At 46.3% G+C, this 18,597-nt stretch overlaps 1 protein-coding gene across 2 annotated transcripts in view; it reads left to right on the top strand.

Moving 5' to 3' along the window:
- The window catches only part of LOC137309259 (zinc transporter ZIP13-like), a 66,210-nt gene that overhangs the window by 22,289 nt on the left and 25,324 nt on the right, over positions 1–18,597 (top strand). For both annotated transcript variants that reach the window (XM_067977521.1, XM_067977520.1), the window contains 5 exons: positions 7,159–7,283; positions 13,957–14,154; positions 14,259–14,348; positions 16,239–16,289; positions 16,828–16,960. In XM_067977521.1, coding sequence (XP_067833622.1) covers positions 7,159–7,283; positions 13,957–14,154; positions 14,259–14,348; positions 16,239–16,289; positions 16,828–16,960 — 597 coding nt within the window. The remainder of the gene's footprint in view (positions 1–7,158; positions 7,284–13,956; positions 14,155–14,258; positions 14,349–16,238; positions 16,290–16,827; positions 16,961–18,597) is intronic.

Raw genomic sequence — 18,597 nt, 5'->3', positions numbered from 1 at the left:
CTCCAGACCTCGTTACAGCCTTGGTCCAAACATGGACAAAAGAGCTGAATTCCAGATGTGAGGTGAGAGCGACTGCCCTTGACGTCAAGGCAGCATTTGACCGAGTGTGGCACCAAGGAGCCCGAGTAAAATTGAAGTCAATGGGAATCAGGGGGAAAACTCTCCAGTGGCTGGAGTCATACTTAGCACAAAGGAAGATGGTAGTGGTTATTGGAGGCCAATCATCTTAGACCCAGGACATTGCTCCAGGGTCCCGATGGAGAGAAATCTAGAATGCTAAAGAGAAAAGACAAAGAAGCAGTGCAGGAAATTGATTGGGGTAAGGATAACCAGATTGTGTCAGGAAGGGACAGAGTGTACAAACAAAAGAGTGCACTAACAAATAGGGTCCGGGTAAGAAAAAATGGTAATAAGACAAATAGGGCCATAGTACAAAAAAATGTTAAGCTGTCTAAACATGTTAAAAAGACCAATCTAAAGGCACAAAGCATTCATAATAAGGTAGACGAATTAATAGTGCAAATAGTTGTAAACGGATACGATATAATTGCGATTACGGAGACATGGCTGCAGGGTGACCAGGGCTGGGAACTGATATTCAAGGGTATTCGATGTTTAGGAAGGACAGGCGAAAAGGAAAAGGAGGTGGGGTGGCGTTGTTAGTAAAGGATGAAATCAGAGCAATAGTGAGAAAGGATATTGGCTCAGAAAATCAAGATGTAGAATCAGTCTGGGTGGAGTTAAGGAGCACCAAGGGGCAGAAAATACTGGTGGGAGTTGTCTGTAGGCCTCCAAACAGTAGTGGTAATGTAGGGGATGGCATCAAACAGGAAATTAGAGATGCATGTAACAAGGGTACTACAGTAATCATGGGTGACTTTAATCTACATATAGACTGGCCAAACCAAATTAGCAATATACAGGGCCTTGGTGAGACCACACCTAGAGTATTGTGTACAGTTTTGGTCTCCTTACCTAAGAAAGGATATACTTGCCATAGAGGGAGTTCAGCGAAGGTTCACCAGACTGATTCCTGGGATGGCAGGACTGTCTTATGAGGAGAGATTGGGTCGACACGACCTGTATTCACTCGAATTTAGAAGAATGAGAGGGGATCTCGTTGAAACATATAAAATTCTGACGGCTAGACAGACTGGATGCAGGGAGGATGTTTCCCCTGGCTGGGGGGGGTCTAGAACGAGGTCTCAGGATACGGGGTAGGACATTTAGGACTGAGATGAGAAATTTCTTCACTCAGAGGGTGGTGAACCTGTGGAATTCTCTACCACAGAAGGCTGTGGAGGCCAAGTCACTGAATATATTTAAGGAGCAGCAAGATAGATTTCTGGACACAAAAGGCATCAAGGGGTATGGGGAGAGAGCGGGAATGTGGTATTGAGATAGAGGATCAACCATGATCATATTGAATGTTGGAGCAGGCTCGAAGGGCCGAATGGCCTACTCCTGCTCCTATTTTCTATGTTTCTGTGTTCCTCAGGGCAGTGTCCTTGGCCCAACCATTTTCAGCTGCTTAATCAATGACCTTCCCTTCATCATAAGGTCAGAAATGGGGATGTTCACTGATGATTGTACAGTGGGCAGTTCCATTCGCAGCCCCTCAGATAATGAAGCAGTCCGTGCCTGCATGCAGCAAGACTTAGACAACATCCATGCTTGGGCTGATAAGTTGCAAGTAACATTCGCACCAGACAATGACCATCTCCAACAAGAGAGTGTCTAACCACCTCCCCCTGACATTCAACAGCATTACCATCACCGAATTCCCCTAACATCAACATCCTGGGGGTCTTCATTGACCAGCAACTTAACTGGACCAACCACATAAATACTGTGGCTACAAGAGCAGGTCAGAGGCTGGGTATTCTGCGGCGAGTGACTCACCTCCTGACTCCCCAAAGCCTTTCCACCATCTACAAGGCACAAGTCAGGAGTGTGATGGAATATTCTCCACTTGCCTGGATGAGTGCAGCTCCAACAACACTCCAGAAGCTCGATACCATCCAGGACAAAGCAGCCAGCTTGATTGGCACCTCATCCACCACCCTAAACATTCACTCCCTTCACTGCCGGCGCACCGTGGCTGTAGTGTGTACCATCCACAGGATGCACTGCAGCAACTCGCCAAGGCTGCTTCGACAGCACCTCCCAAACCCGCAACCTCTACCTCCGACAAGGACAAGGACAAGGACAAGGGCAGCAGGCACAGGGAACAACACCACCTGCGAGTTCCCCTCCAAGTCACACACCATCCCGACTTGGAAATATATCGCCATTCCTTCATCGTCGCTGGGTCAAAATCCTAGAACTCCCGACCTTACAGCACTGTGGGAGAACCGTCACCACACGGACTGCAGCGGTTAATGGAGGCGGCTCAACACCAACTTCTCGGGCAATTAGGGATGGGCAAAAACTGCTGGCCTTGCCAGCGACGCCCACATCCCATGAATGAATTTTTAAAAATTAGGATAATTGAAGTCCCCCATTATCACTACTCTATGGCTTTTGCACCTCTCTAATTTTGCTGCAAATTTTTTCCTCTATACCCTTCCCACTAGTTGGTGGCCTATAGAATACACCCAGTAGTGTAATGGCACCTCTGTTGTTCCTTAACTCTAACCAAATAGATTCTGTCCTTGACCCCTCAAGGACATGCTCTCTCTCCAGCACTGCAATATTCTCCTTAATCAACACTGCCACCCCCCTCCTTTCTTTCCTTCCCTATCTTTCCTGAACACCTTGTATCTAGGAATATTTAGTACCCAATCCTGCCCTTTTTTGAGCCAGGTCTCCGTTATCGTCACAACATCTTGTGGCTATTTGCACCTGCAGCTCACCAACCTTATTTTCACGCTTCGTGCATTTACACATATGCACTGTAAAGCTATCTTAGACCTTCTCTATTCGCTCTTAGGATAATCCTACCTAATACTGTACTGTTTCTTGCTCTCGTGCTACCTGTCTCTCCCAATCCTTTGTGCACCTTGTTTCTCCTTTCCAGTGCTACATCCTGGTACCCATCACCCTGCCAAATTAGTTTAAACCCTCCCCCCACAGCACTAGTGAGCCTCCCCGCGAGAACATTGGTCCCAGCTCTGTTGAGGTGCAACCCGTCTGGCCTGTATAGGTCCACCTCCACCAGAACTGGTTTCAATGCTCCAGGAATCTAAAGCCCTCCCTCCTGCACCATCTCTCCAGCCATGCATTCATCTGCTCTATTCTCCCATTTCTATACTCACTAGCGCTTAATAATCTCTTTCCTAGATCTGCCTGCAGGACCTCATCCCCTTTCTACCTTTGTCATTAGTACCGATATGGACCATGACCTCTGGCTGTTCACCCCCCCCCCCCCCAACCTCAGAATGTTCTTCAGCTGCTCAGTGACATCCTGGACCCTGGCATCAGGGAGGCAATGTACCAACCTGGAATCACGTCTGCAGCCACAGAAATGCCTGTCTGTTCCCCTAACTATTGAATCCCCTATCACTATTGCTTTCCCGATCTTCCTCCCCCAACTTGCCCGCCTTCTACAGCTAAGCCACCCGTGGTGCCAAGAACTTGACTCTGCTGTGCTCCCCGTAGGAACTATCACCCTCACCAGTATTCAGACGGTTAGAGAGCACTACCTGCCTGGTCCTTCTTGTCTGTCTGGCGGTCACCCAGTCCCTCTCTGCCTGCACTCTCTTAAGCTGCGGGGTGACCACCTCCTGAAATGTGCTATCCACGTAGCTCTCAGCCTCGCAGATGCACTGCAGTGACGCCAGCTGCTGCTCAAGGTCCGAAAACCAGAGCACAAGCTCCTCCAGCTAATGACACTTCCTGCACCTGTGGTTGTCTGACATGGGAAGCTTCCTGGAGTTCCCACATGGCAGAATTACAATTACGTTAGGAAAAAGAGGGTGATTAACAGTAATGTGGGCCCCTTTTTTTAAAAAAAACTGATGGTGATACTGTAAATGAAAATAAGGAAATGGCAGACATATTAAATAATTACTTTGCGTCGGTATTTACAGTAGAGGAAAAGGATAGCATGCCAGATACCGCAAAGAAACTAATTTTGAATCGGGACAGGGACTCACCATAATTAACGTAAGCGAATTAACAGTACTGAAGAAAATAATGGCACTAAAGAGTGACAAATCCCCAGGACCAAGTGGCTTCCAGCCCAGAGTTTTAAAGGACATAGGTGAGAACTTTGCAGATGCCCTAACTCTAATCTTCCAAAGTTCTCTCGATTCAGGAACCATTTCTTTATATTGGAATATTGCACATGTCATTCCGCTATTTAAGGTGAGAGAGGGAAACCAGGGAATTATAGACCAGTTAGCCTAACATCTGTTATTGGGAAATTACTAGAATCTCTCATTTAAGGATAGAGTGACTGAGCACCGTGAAAATTTTCAGCTGATCAGAGAGAGCCAGTATAGATTTGTAATGGGTAGGTCATACCTGACGAACCTGATCGAATTTTTTTGAAGAGTGGCTAACGTAGTGGACAGGGGCAAGTCTATGGATGTTGTTTATATGGACTTCCAGAAGGCATTCAATAAAATCCCTAATAAGAGACTGTTAATTAAAGTTGAAGCTCATGGAATTGAGGGCAAATTATTGACCTGGTTAGGAAATTGGCTGAGCGGCAGGAGACAGAGAGTAGGGATAATGAGCAGGTACTCAAATTGGCAGGATGTGACTAGTTGTGTCCCACAGGGATCTATGTTGGGGCCTCAACTATTCACTGTACTTATTGACAACTTAGACGACTGGATAGAGAGCCATATATCCAGGTTTGCCGATGGCACAAAGATCGGCAGCATTGTAAGCAGTGTAGATGGAAGCATAAAATTAGAGATATTAATAGATTAAGTGAACAGGCAAAACTGTGGCAAATGGATTTCAATGTAGGCAAGTGTGAGTTCATCCACTTTGGAGCTAAAAAGGACAGATCAGAGTACTTTCTAAATGGTGAAAAGCTTGAAACAGTGGAGGTCCAAAGAGACTTAGGGGTCCCTGTACATAGATCATTAAAATATAAAATGGACAGGTACAGAAAATAATCAAAAAGGCTAATGGAATGCTGGCCTTTATATCTAGAGGACTAGACTACAAGTGGGTAAAAGTTATGCTACAGCTATACAAAGCCCTGGTTAGACCACACCTGGAGTATTGTGTTCAGTTCTGGGCACTGCACCTTAGGAGGGAGTGCAGCATAGATTTACTAGAACGATACTTGGACTCCAAGGGTTAGATTAGGAAGAGAGATTACACAAACTAGGGTTACATTCCCTGGAATTTAGAAGATTACGGGATGATTTGATCAAAGTTTTCAAGATATTAAGGGGAACTGAGGGTAGATAGAGAGAAACTATTTCCACTGGTTGGGGAGTCTAGGACTAGGGGACATAGCCTAAAAATTAGAGCCAGGACTTCCAGGAGTAAAGTTAGGAAACACTTCTACACGCAAAGGATGGTAGAAGTTTGGAACTCTGTTCCGCAAACAGCAGTTGATGCTAACTCAATTGTTAATTTTAAATCTGAGATTGATAGATTTTTGTTAACTATAGGTATTAGGCGATATGGGGCTAATGCGGGTATATGGAGTTAGGTCACAGATCAGCCAGGATCTCATTGAATGGCAGAACAGTTCGAAGGACTAAATGGCCGACTCCTGTTCCTATGTATATTAATAAACTGGATTTGCGTATAGGAGGCAAAATTTCAAAGCTTGCAACTGTGACACAAAACTTGGAAATTTAGTAAACATTGAGGAGGATAGTAGCAGACTTCAGGATGACATACAGACTGGTGAAATGTGCAGACACATGGCAGATGAAATTTAATGCAGAGAGGTATGAGGTGATGCATTTTGGAAGGAAGAATGAGGAGAAGCGATTAAAAACTAATTGGTACAATTTTAAAGGGGATGCAGGAACAAAGACATCTGGGGGTTCTCACACACAAACCTCTGAAGGTGGCAGGACAAGTTAGTAAAGCTGTTAAAGTATATGGGATCCTGGGGTTTATTAATAGAGGCATAGAGTACAAAAGTAAGGAAGTTATGCTAAACCTTTATAAATCACTGGTTAGGCCTTAGCTGGAGTATTGTGTTCAATTCTGGGCACCACACTACAATAGGAAGGATGTGAAGACTTTGGAGTGGCTGCAGAGGAGATTCACTGGAATGGTACCAGGGATGAGGGACTTCAGTTAAGTGAAGAGACTGGAGAAGCTGGGGTTGTTCGCCTTAGAGCGGAGAAGGGTAAGGACAGATTTAATATAGGTGTTCAAAATTATGAAGGGTTTTGATTAAGTAGATAGGGAGACACTGTTTCCATTGGCAGGAGGGTCAATAACCAGAAGACACAGATGTAAGATAATTGGCAAATGAACTGGAGGGAGCTGAAGAGAATTTTTTTTAGGCACCGTGTTATCATGATCTGGAATGCACTGCCTCAAAAGGTGGTGGAAGCAGATTCAATAGTAACTTTCAAAAGGGAATTATACATATACTTGGAAAGGAAAATTACAGGGCTATGGGGAAAGAGAAGTGTAGTGGGACTAATTGGATAGCTTTCAAGAGCTGGCACAAGCACGATGGGCCGAATGGCTGCCTTCTGTGCTGTAAGATTCTATGATTCTAGTAGTATGAGGATTTGGATGTGGAAAGTCAGTACAAGTGACCATGAAATTGTCAGATTGTCTTAAATCCAATTTGTTCACTAATGTCCTTTTTAGGGAAGGAAACCTGCCATCCTTACCCTGTTCTGGCCTGTATGTGTCTCCGGTCCCACACCAACGTGGTTAACTCTTAACTGCCCTGTGAAGTGGTCGAGCAAACCACTCAAACCGCTACAAAGAAGACGACCCATCACCTTCTCGGGCAACTAGGGATGGGCAATAAATGCCAGCCTTGTTAGTGACACCCACGTCCTGAGAGTGAATATATAAGAACAGCTTGAGGTGGTCGAGCAGTGGCTGTTCACCGTGTGTTCAAACCCACAAATTTGAACCCGAGGAAGTATAAATACACCTGATAAAGTTACACCAAACTTGCAATCTGTTTGTCAGCAGGTCCTCGCTTGGGCTGAGTTTGTTGGTCTCCCACTTCTATTCTGCTCCTCTGACCACTTTCTGTTTGTGCAGATGGAGGCCACAGTCGGGAACAGCAGAGGAAGTTAGGTTTGTGGGTAATTGTCGGATTGCTTGCATTCTTCGTTTTGGAGAAAGTATTTCCAGACAAAGATGAGGAGGATACAGAATTTCAAGAAGTAAGTTACTACTGGAGTATGAGGTACAAAATAACCATTTAATATAAAGCTCGAAACAAGAAATTTGGCCCACCAAACCAGTTCCTTCCGCAGCCCATGTACACTCTACCCTACCCTACCATGAATTGTATCCCAACCATTTAAACTCCCTCTAACAACAACTTGCATTTATATAGTACCTTTTAACATAGTCACACATTCCAAGGTGCTTCAGAGGAGCGTTATCAAACAAAATTCGACACCAAGCTACATAAGGAGACAGGTGACCAAAAGCCTCATCATAGAGATAGGTTTTAAGGAGCGTCTTAAAGGAGGAGAGAGGTTGAGGGAGGGAATTCCAGAGCTTAGGGCCTAGGCAGCTGAAGGCACGAACGCCAATGGTGAAGCGATGAAAATCGGGGATGCACAAGAGGTCAGAATTGGAGGAGTGCAGAGATCTCGGAGGGTTGTAGGGCTGGAGGAGGGCATAGAGATAGGGAGGGGTGAGGCCATGGAGGGAGTTGAAAACAGATGAGAATTTTAAAACCTTCCAGATCGGGAGCCAATGTAGATCAGTGAGCACAGGGGTGATGGATGAAAGGGACTTGGTGCAAGTTAGGATACGGACAGCAGAATTTTGGATGTGCTCAAGTTTACTGAGGGTGAAAGATAGGAGGCCAGCCAGGGGAGCAATGGAATAGTTGAGTGTGGAGGTAACAAAGGCATGGATGAGAGTTTCAGCAGCAGATGAGCTGAGCCGGCGCGGAAACGAGTGATGTTATGGAGGTGGAAATAGGCAGTCTTGGTGATGGAGAGTACATGGGATTGGAAGCTCAGCTCGGTCAAATAGGGCGCCTCAGACAGTGTCTAGGGAGGGGGCTGGAATCGGTGACGTGGAAACAGAGTTTGTGGCGGGGTCCAAAGGTAATGGCTTCAGTCTTCCCAATATGTAATTGGAGGAAATTTTTGCTCATCCAATAGTGGATGTCGGACAAGCAGCGTGACAAATCCGAGGCAGTCGAGCGGGAGGTGGCGGTGAGGTGAGCTGGGTGTCGTTAGCGTACACGTGGAATCTGACATGTTTTCGGATGATGTCACCAAGGGGCAGCATATAGATGAGAAATAGGAGGGGGGCCAAGGATAAATCCTTGGGGGGAGGGGGGAGGGCTCCAGAGGTAATGGTGAGCGGATAGACAAACCACTGCAGGAGATTCTCTGGCTACGACTGGTTAGACAGGAATGGAACCAGGCGAGCGAGAGCCGCAACCAGCCGGTCAACGGAGGAGAGGCATTGGAGGAGGATGTTGTGGTCAACCATGTCAAAGGCTGCAGGCAGGGGAGAGTAGTTTAAGTTTGTAGTGGAGACGAAAAGCCAGGAGTTATCTTTGCATTCCAGGATGGTCCTGGAATAGTGAGCAATTTTGGCAGAGGAGAGCAGGACCCGATAGTACTTTGTGGTCCAGCCAGATTGGCAGTGAATGGCTAAACCAGTTGTCAGCCATAATGTTCAAGCCTATGTCCCTTCCTCAGCCCATGTACATGCTCCCCTATCATGGACTGTACCACATCCATTTAATCTCCATCCACAGTGCATATGGACTCTACCATATGGGCTGGTAATACAGAAAGTACAGGAGGCAATTTGTGTGGGTTAATGATGCAGTTTGGAGAAGGGCAGACAGTCCTGGGAGCAATGCTGAGTGGGAAGCACTGGGGCAGGGGGAACCCTGAGAGCAAACACGGAGGTCAAACAAGAGGGAATGAGAGCAGAGCCCTGAGAGAAATCCACAGGGGGAGAGAGAGCTCTGAGAACAGCACAGCAAGAGAGTGAGAGCCCAACAACAGCATGGGGTGGGGAGAGGGAGAGGGAGAGGGAGAGTCCTGAGAGCAGCACGGGGCGGGGAAGAGAGAGAGTCTTGAGAGTAGCGCAGGGGGTGGAGAGAGAAAAGAGTCCTGAGAGCAGCATGGGGCGGGGGGGGGGGTGGTGGTGGAGAGAAAGAGTCCTGAGAGCGGGGGGGGACAGAAGGGAGAGAAAGAGTCCTGAGAGCAGCGGGGGGGGGGCGGTGGAGAAAGAGAGAGAGACCTGAAACAGCACAACAAGGGAGGGTGAGGGAGAGACACAGCCCTAGAAGCAAGATAGAGAGAGACACACACACACATGCTGATGGACTGCCCTGAGGGGAAACCTGGAGGGGGGAGAGAGAATCCCTAGAGAGAGAAGCAAAAGCCAACCCATGGAGAGAGGGAGATGGACACAGCAAAGAGAGAAATTAATCGAAAAGGTGAAGGAGCTCTGAACAGGAGCTGAGCGAGAGACCCACAGCGAGACCGAACAGTTTACCAGGCTTGTTCAAGTGCGACCTGTGACTGTAACCTGGAGTAGTACGTTGATGAAGTTGTTTGACATGAACACCATATGGTTCTGCCCAGTGGGTATCTAATAACTGGTGGGACAGGTAAGTACACAACATCCCAGCAAAGGTCACAGCATTGACTGGCCACAGATTCCTCTGCCAAAAGTTCATGGTTCTTTGTGTTTTCTCCTGGGCACTGAGTACAGTTTTGTGGGTGTTACATGGCTTCGTGTGAAACTCTCGGGGACATAGATGTTGCTCCCTCAGCCTTTGCAGCACTGCCTGGCCAGCTGCTTGGCTTCTTTGGGTGGTGGTTGTGAAGAGAGGTTCCTTACTGATACACAATGTACGTAACCTCGTGCAGCTTCTAACAGTTTCATACTTGACTGGGTAAGTAGTTTCTTTAAGCTGCCTAACGTTAACATGCACATTCATTACATCAGCTCTGAAAGCTGAGTCCGATCATACCACACCAGGTGCTTGTGCACTGCCTTTGCAATACGCTGTGCTCCGTATGTTACTTTTTCACGTACTTGATCTCTAATATATCCTTTTTTTTTCTCGTGTCCCTTCATTGCTGAAGGCAGTGACTCATGCTGGGTTATGATTACACAGGCAGTGATGACCCTTCACAACCCCGTCCTGGACAGTGAATATTGGTAGGCCATTTCATCGCCAGGGGCATCACAGCCAAGTCCAATCCTGTCCTTGCTCAATATCCACACACGTTTCCAGGAACGATCGAGAGTGGGAGCCCCACTGAGGCCAGCAGTAGCAGCCCGTGCAGGCTCCTGGTCTGTGTGTCTTAGTATTGCACTGGGTGGCCCCGTTGTCCACTTTGGCAGGAGGAATAGAAAAGCAGTATATCTAAATAGAGAGAGATTGCAGAACTCTGAGGTACAGAGGGATCTGGGTGTCCTAGTACATGAATCTCAAAAAGTTAGTATGCAGGTACAGCAAATGATTAGGAAGGCAAATGGAATGTTGTAATTTATTGCAAGGGGAATGGAATATAAAAGTAGAGATGTTTTGCTACAGTTGTACAGGGATTGGTGAGACCACATCTAGAATACTATGTGCAGTTTTGGGGTCTCTTTATTTAAGAAAGGACATAATTGCTTTGGAGAAGGTTCACTCGACTGAATCCTGGGATGAGGGAGTTATCTTATGAGGAAAGGTTGGACAAGTTGGGCCTGTATACACTGGAGTTTAGAAGAATGAGAGGTGATCTTATTGAAACATATAAGATCCTGAGGGGACTAGAAGGGGTAGATGCTGAGAGGATGTTTCCCCTTGTGGGAGAGACTAGAACTAGGAGCCACAGTTTAAAAATAAGGGTGTCTCCCATTTAAGTCGGCGATAAGGAGACATTTTTTCTCTGAGGGTCGTGAGACTGTGTAACTCCCTTGCCCAGAGAGCAGTGGAGGCAGAGTCATTGAATATTTTTACGGCTGAGTTAGATAGCTTCCTGATTAACAAGGGAGTCAAAGGTTATGGTAGGTAGACTGAAAAGTAGGGTTGAGGTCATAATCAGATCAGCCATCTTATCAAATGGCAGAGCAGGCTCAAGGGGCCGAATGGCCTACTCCTCTTAATTCGTATGTACGTATGTATGTTCGTTGCCTAGCAGGCAATCAGTGGAGCCATTAGGGAGGGGTTTTGTGGGTGCACGCTGTAACTGGGTGTATAAACTGTCATGTCTGTGTAGTCGAGTAATGTCAGGTGCCTGCATTTAGCATTAAATGCAGAGACTTGTCCAACTTGCCGCTAGTTGCTCTGAGTGGGAGACTCGTTCACTGAATGTAAGCTCTTTGTGTACCATGAGCACATATTCTGATGAACCACAGTGAAAGGTTCTTCACGAATAGATGCACAGGATCCATCTGCAGTGGTCTGGCAGAATTGTGTGATGCAGTATTTTTGATTTTTCTGATTCAAGAATTGATCCTATCTCAGTAATCATTCTCCTAATTACTTTCTGACGTCAGGTTAATTAAGTGTGACAAAATACTAACACTTAAAGGAATACTCCTTCATACCTCAGTGTTGGCAGAAACCCTGTTATGTAATTAACACAGTTCATTACTGATGACACAGATATGTTTTTCCAATTCATCAGATTTCTCTGTGAAATGAGGCGCTAGCCCGTGTCATTGTTGAGAGGAGTGATTTCTGCTGTCCTAAAACAGCTCCATCTGTGCTCACTCCACTGCTCGCTCTGCAGCTCTGTAACCAATCCCTGCCGTACCTTTCTGAGCCCACCCTGCAATGTTCCACGTGTCTTTGATGTCAGTACTCCGTTTCTGCTCAAGCTGATCCCCATTCTTATCCCATGATGTAAGGCTGGCCAATAAAAGGTAGTCCTGCCAAATTTCACACTCTTTACCTTGTGGCTGAATTGTCAGCACGACTATTTTATTCCTTTGAGAACAGCTTTGGGCAGCATAAATGCAGTGTTTTAAAATGAAAGCTTTCAGTTTATTTCACTTACAGATTTCCATGCACTGCCCTGTGATTTTCAGCCCTTTTTTATTTTTGCTATACCAAACCACTGGCCCTGGTTGTGGGGATCCCAATGGTGGGCTTGCTCATTATAACAAATCTGCACGTGTTCTCTGTAAAGCTGCACTTGGCAGCCAAACCTGCCTGAGAGCGGTGTGTTATGTGGGCTCCATATTGAGAAACTACCGTGAGCAAAATCACTCGTATGCGTGTTCATGGTTCACGGGCACGTTGAGGAACTTCAGCTTCTGCAGGTTTTGGAAAGCTGCTGTCTCCTTGCTTTCCTACTCAACAAGAGCAAAGTGTACGTGTTTTTCTCTCTTCCTGAAGGCAGTGACTCCTGTTGTGGTGCAGTTCCACAGGAGCTGGCAATCTACCATATCTTATTCAAGTGGCTATTTGACCACAAGAGTCGTTGTCGATCTTGTCCACAGAACCGTAGAAGTTTACAGCACAGTAGGAAGCCATTCGGCCCATCGTGTCTGCCAGAGCCAAACCAAAATTAATCCCACTGCCCTAACTTCTGCCCATAGTCCTGTATCTTCCTCTGCTTCAAATATTGTTACAATTTTCCTTTTAAAAGGTACAATGCCTCGACTACTCCCTGTGGTAAAGCATTCCATGTTCCAACAACACTCTCCTAACCCTTCTCTCACTCTTGTTTCCTCCCCCAACATTCACACAAGTATACACAAACACACTTACTTTCCAGCGGAGGCTACTCAGTAATGACCAGGAGTGGGGATCCTGGCTGATTTCATTCATGGATACCAAGGCCACTTAATGTTGATATTAGCTAGCTCAGCACATACTGGACATGGAACCTGGGACCTTCCTGGCCTGTGTGGTTCTGCCACAATAAAGTGGTTTTAATACCAGAATTATACTTTCAACAACACAAATAGAGTATGTTGGAGTTGGGTAATTTCCACGAGTGGCTGAATTGGGTCACCTCGGGATATTTTGCCATGGTTGCTTATCCCTTCTGCATTTCTCTCAATATTCCCCATTTCTCTGCACCCCATTGCCAGCTGCCTCTCATTCTGCCTAAACGGTGCTGTCTAGTTGTGTTGCTGAACTAGCAACACTTGCCGATGCCACGGTTTGTTTTGTGGGATTTATACTCAGAGGTGTGAGCCAAATGCAGGCAGCTGTGGAAGTGCTGCAGAGCAGGTAATGATGCCTCTTCCTTTCATGTGATTGCAGCAGAGATCTTTAAAGAGTCATCCTTCAAAACCCAAGAGGGAGCAAGAGACACACAGTTTTTCAGTAAAACGTTAAGAATTTCAAGATATAAGTCATATAATGTATTTTAAAAGAGAGAATGTATTTGCATTTATTTGAAAAGCCTCTCCTCCAAATCCAGTGATAGATTCTGATCTCTTTAATGCAATGTCTTTTCCTCCTCATGAGTACACAGTTGATAAATCGTGATCTATGTTTTTAATGTTTCACAGAAGTAAGACCCATTGATCTTTCTTGTAAATGTACTTTGCAGAAGAAACAGCAAGGTGCTAAAGGCAGGATGGGTTCGCAGCCTTTAGTAACTCAAGTATGCTGTTGCAAAATGTGTCCTGGCCAACACTTATTCTTAAGCCAGATATCTGGTCATTATCTCATTGTTGTTCGTGGGACCTTGCTGTGTCCAAATTGTCTGCCGTGTTTCCAATATTACAACAATGATTACACGTCAAAAATACTTAATTGGCTGTCATGAGGTGATGAAAGGCGCTGTATAAATGCAAGTCTTTCTTTTAAAGAAGTGTTATCACTTCCTGCAGCAAACAAGCCTCCAATTCTCCTTTCACCAGGAATTTTGACTTTGATTCCTCTCCCAGGCACCTTCTCAGACCCCGAAGACATTGCAGAATGGACGTTGCTGTGTGGATAAGGAGATCAAACGCCTTCAAAATGGCAAACTCATTCCCTCTGCCAGCACTCATCGTAATGCTTCGTGTGCCCAGCTCACCAACGGTCACTGCCGCGGCTCCACTCTGCAGCTCAAGACAGCCACTCAGCCTGTTCAAGCCATAAAGGTAAGGGGACCGCTGTTTGTTGCCTTGATTCCTTTCCTAAATGTTGCTTGGCTACATTATTTCTGTTTTGTTTTGGAAATTTGATGCTGCCCTGTATTTTGCAGATTAGTGGATACCTCAACCTCATTGCCAACTGTATTGATAACTTCACACACGGCCTGGCAGTGGCTGGGAGCTTCCTCGTCAGTAGAAAGGTAAGTAGAAGAGAAGAAAATGATATGCCAAGAGAATGAAGACTACGTGAGATCTTAAACAGATAGTTTCTGCCTGTGTGTTCACTCCTAGTCACAATTCTGGTAGTGAATCGATATAATTAAAAGTGTTGTGTCGTGAGTGTGGCCAGAGGATTTGAAGAATTGCCTGACTGGTCCATGGGCCCCAATTCACTCTTCGGAGAATTAGTAAATTTGACCTGATTAAAAAACGCACAGGCCGCACTTCACCATCTCTCCAAAAATTCTCGTTCAGAGGGCAAAGTCAAATATGTTTCAAATTCCTTTCAGTGGCAGTGTTGGTTACACACATACACAGACGGGCAGGTACAGGGCAGATAGGCACACAGACATCCCACTATATATCCTGCACAGTAAATCTGATCTGACTAGAAAGCTTCAGCCACGTTCACACTAAGAGCTCAGTGTCCAAGCTTCCATTTTTTTTGTCCATCAGTGGCACCTGAGTGCATCATGGTCAAAGGGAAAGGAGGAAGGAGAACAAGGAAAAAATAAGGAGTTTGAGAGGACATAAAGCCAGAAATAAAAGCTGAGGAGATGAGAAAAGAAAGAAAGAGAGCCACCTGTGAGGCCCCTCGCCTGGCCTCCTTGGTGTTGGTCTGTGGGACCTGCCTCTTCCCTATATGTTAACAACTTATTTGTTTTTTTTAATCTTACGCCATGAGTACCACCACGAGATCTCCCAGTACTTGGTGATCTGTGTTTGCCTACACTATTGTCATAGAGAGCAATCTGCATATCGAACTACAGAGTGAGTTACAGGCTGGAATCTAATCGAGGGATACGGGTGGTTTATATATAGAAAATCACATACCCGGGAGTGAGTTACAGGCTGGAATCTAATCGAGGGATACAGGTGGTTTATATATAGAAAATCACATACCCGGGAGTGAGTTACAGGCTGGAATCTAATCGAAGGATACCTGGAACTGCGAAACACCTCTTTGCCCTGTACACACTGCATGGTGTTTTGATCCTTGGCCTGAAAGCTGTAAATATCACTGGATAGTGCTAGTTAGTAACCCCTTTCCTAACTTCTGGTTTTGCCTCATGGTAATGCTCACACTGGTGGAGTTTGTGGTGACCTAGCACCCAGTGTGATGGGATGCATTTTGCAGCCAATTTTACCTGAGTAACTGCCAGTCTCTAGCCACATGTAACAGCTGTGTTCCCAGAAAACGTAATGCTGTCATGGGCACTGGAGGTTTGCTGTGGGATAAGGAGAGGAATAATGTTTTGTTTTGAAAGGATTATGATCCCAGGACAATAAGGAAACCCAACCGTGCCACCTGTCTCTATTTCAAAATCTGTGCCCTAGATGCAGACAAACTGCTTGTTATGTCTCTCTGTCACAGCTCTGTACTCCACTCATCTTCACTAACCATCCTCCCTGTGGTAAGAGCAGAAGTGCTTGTCCCAAGGGCAGTCTTCTGGGAACTTGCGCCTGTTTCAGGCAGGCCGTAAAGTTGCTTTCCTGTCTTCCTGTACACTGGTGCTCCACGCTTTCGCCCAGGTTGTCCCAGGTCCTACTGTATGTGTGCTTGTTGCAGGAAGATAACTGGTTTCATCAAGGCGTTTTTTCAACATTCTGATGGTTGATATTTTTGACTGAATGGTGGCAGCGATCACTTTTTTTTATAACTGGCTGTAGTTCAATTGATTCAATGTCTCTTTGTCATGGTTCCCTTCAACCAGCTCTGCAATGAGCTACAGTTACCTCACAAGCAATGTAAGCTGCTACTATGGTTATTACAGTCGCATTATCCAGTACTATCCATTGGTATGGCTAGGCTGTCTACTAGGTCAGTTCTATTGCTGAGATTGGTGATATGTACCTGTCCTGTCCTGCAGGTTGGGCTCACTACAACTCTGGCTATCCTTCTCCATGAAGTTCCACATGAGGTGAGTGAGCTTATCCTTAACGTGAATAATTGATCCTTTCACCCTCCTTTTTAAAATGCACTGCCATTTCCCTTCCTCTTCTCCTTCCCCAACAGAAATACCTCCTTGGAGAGACAAATGGCCAGGATGGCATACTCCCTCATAACACCGCCTGTCACCCTCAGCCTTCATTTGGTATGAGGTGTCTTGGGTGATCCAATCAGTGCCAGCTGGAGATGGGAGATGCTGGCTTACACTAGTGCTCAGTCCACCAGCTGTAACCTGACTCAAACTCGCCCACTTGTTAGAGATAAATTCAAACCAGCGCCTGTCGGAAAAGCATCAACAACTGAACACAGTGTTTTTGACAAAGGAATTCCTTCTGTCTGTCCAGAGAAACCTTCTATCCAGCATTTTTCTTGCACCCTATCGTTATGTCCAGAGATGAATTCCCTATGGTCAAGGTTTAGAGCCAGAAGACTATGTTTGAGTTCCTGCTGTGAGAAATTCATCTTTGCAAACTTGGCCTGCTTTGATGACTTCATTGTTCAACCCACAGATCGGAGACTTTGCCATCCTGCTCAGGGCAGGATTCGATCGATGGAGCGCAGCAAAAATGCAGCTCACGACTGCGTTTGGAGGGGTGTTGGGGGCCTGCTTCGCCCTATGCGCTCAGTCTCCAGAAGGAGCAGGTAGGATTTGACCTGCTTTATGTAAATGAGAAGTTCGGTAATGGGCCGGGGGGAAGAAAGAGACTCGAAGAAAAGTGATATCAGAGCCCTGACCTGCCCGGTGCGGTCCAGGGGGGCGCTCCGACTGTGCCCGCTGTGGCTCGGGGAGCTTTCTTCCAGGTTGGGTGCCAATCCAACCACAATGTGCTTAAGCCACAAGAATGTTCTCTTCTGTCTCTTTCTCTGGCCACCTCTGACTGTCAGGTCATAGCGCACTCCACTATCTGTGACTGGGTCTGTGGTAAATAGTGACCGATGTATTAGTCACCCCAGTATTCAGACTGGAGTTGTGGCTGTCTGAGGGGGGGGGGGGGGGGGAAGAGGAGAAGAGTGCATTGGCGATGTATTTATGTTTCATGCTTCCTGACTGTCCTGTTCTCTTTCCCCCCCCACCCCCCCCCAGAATGTACACTTAGTTTGGTTTATATCATGCATGATCAAGGTGGCACATGGTAAGCATCAAATGTACAAGATTGTTTTTCTCTTTTAATTAACGATGACCACAGATGCTATCTCAAGATAATATCCTCATTGGGTCATAACATCAGCAATTGGTTGTGTGGAAAGCTGATGTTGGGAGGTGGCTCTGATGAAGACCCTGCTAACAGTGGTGCAGATTGCAGAGGCGGCCTCTGATTGCTGGGTGCTAATTTTAGTTTTGTGAATTAATGCAGCAGTTACAGCCACACACAGACTGAGGTGAAGAATGTGATCAATAAGGGACCATCTGTAATTGGCATCGCTTTCACGGGAGCAGAAGGGATGCTCCAGAGGATGCAATTAACGTTCCATGTATCCCTTTTTTAATTCCAGTGTTCCTTTTAGGATACTTGTGGGAATGAAGACATTATGGATGGTCCCTTAATGTGAATGCTGGTACCACGATGTGCCACCTGGTGGCAGTGTAGAGAGCAGTGACTTCTCAACTGTGTCTTCCCCTCACCAAGTACTGTACCTGCAACACACACCAAAACAGCCGACAGCTCACAATCAGCCAGGGACCTCTAGTCACACACAGGCTTATCATAACTTGCTGCAACTTTTCATCACTTAGATTGTGCACTTTTGCACAATCTGAGTGATCGTCAAGTGGCAACCGTCTCCCATCAATACATTGTAGGCTATTGTAAATACATATTGGTACTCTCTGTTGCTAAATCTCATTTGTAAATTGTTTTAAAATTGTGTCTACAGTTGTCACAGTGACGCAGCGGCACTCTGCTCTCCCCAATTCACCTGGGTTCTCATCTGTTCCCCTTATCACACAGCCCCCCCCCACCCAGATCTTCCACCCCCCCCCTCTGTCCCCAGTACACGTTGGCACTCTTTCCCACTCTGCTCCCGCCAATTCACATTGGCACACTTGTTTCTCTCGCGCAGCCTCCCCCCATGTGTCACATGGCCTCTCCCTCTTCCTCCCTCCCTCTTTTTCTCCCCCCCCCCCCCCCCCCCCCCATCCCCACACCCCAACTCGGTACATGCTTGTCCGAGTGGGGTCACCTTGGCTGTGTGTCATTAAGGTTTGTGTGTAATGGCATTGCACCTCACGTTTAATGCGACCTTTATCTGAATCGGGTTCACCTTCTCTGATGTCTGGA

The sequence above is a fragment of the Heptranchias perlo genome, unplaced genomic scaffold (genome assembly GCF_035084215.1).
Source record: "Heptranchias perlo isolate sHepPer1 unplaced genomic scaffold, sHepPer1.hap1 HAP1_SCAFFOLD_156, whole genome shotgun sequence".
Classification (NCBI taxonomy): Eukaryota; Metazoa; Chordata; class Chondrichthyes; order Hexanchiformes; family Hexanchidae; genus Heptranchias; species Heptranchias perlo.
This window is presented reverse-complemented; position numbering and strand designations above follow the sequence as displayed.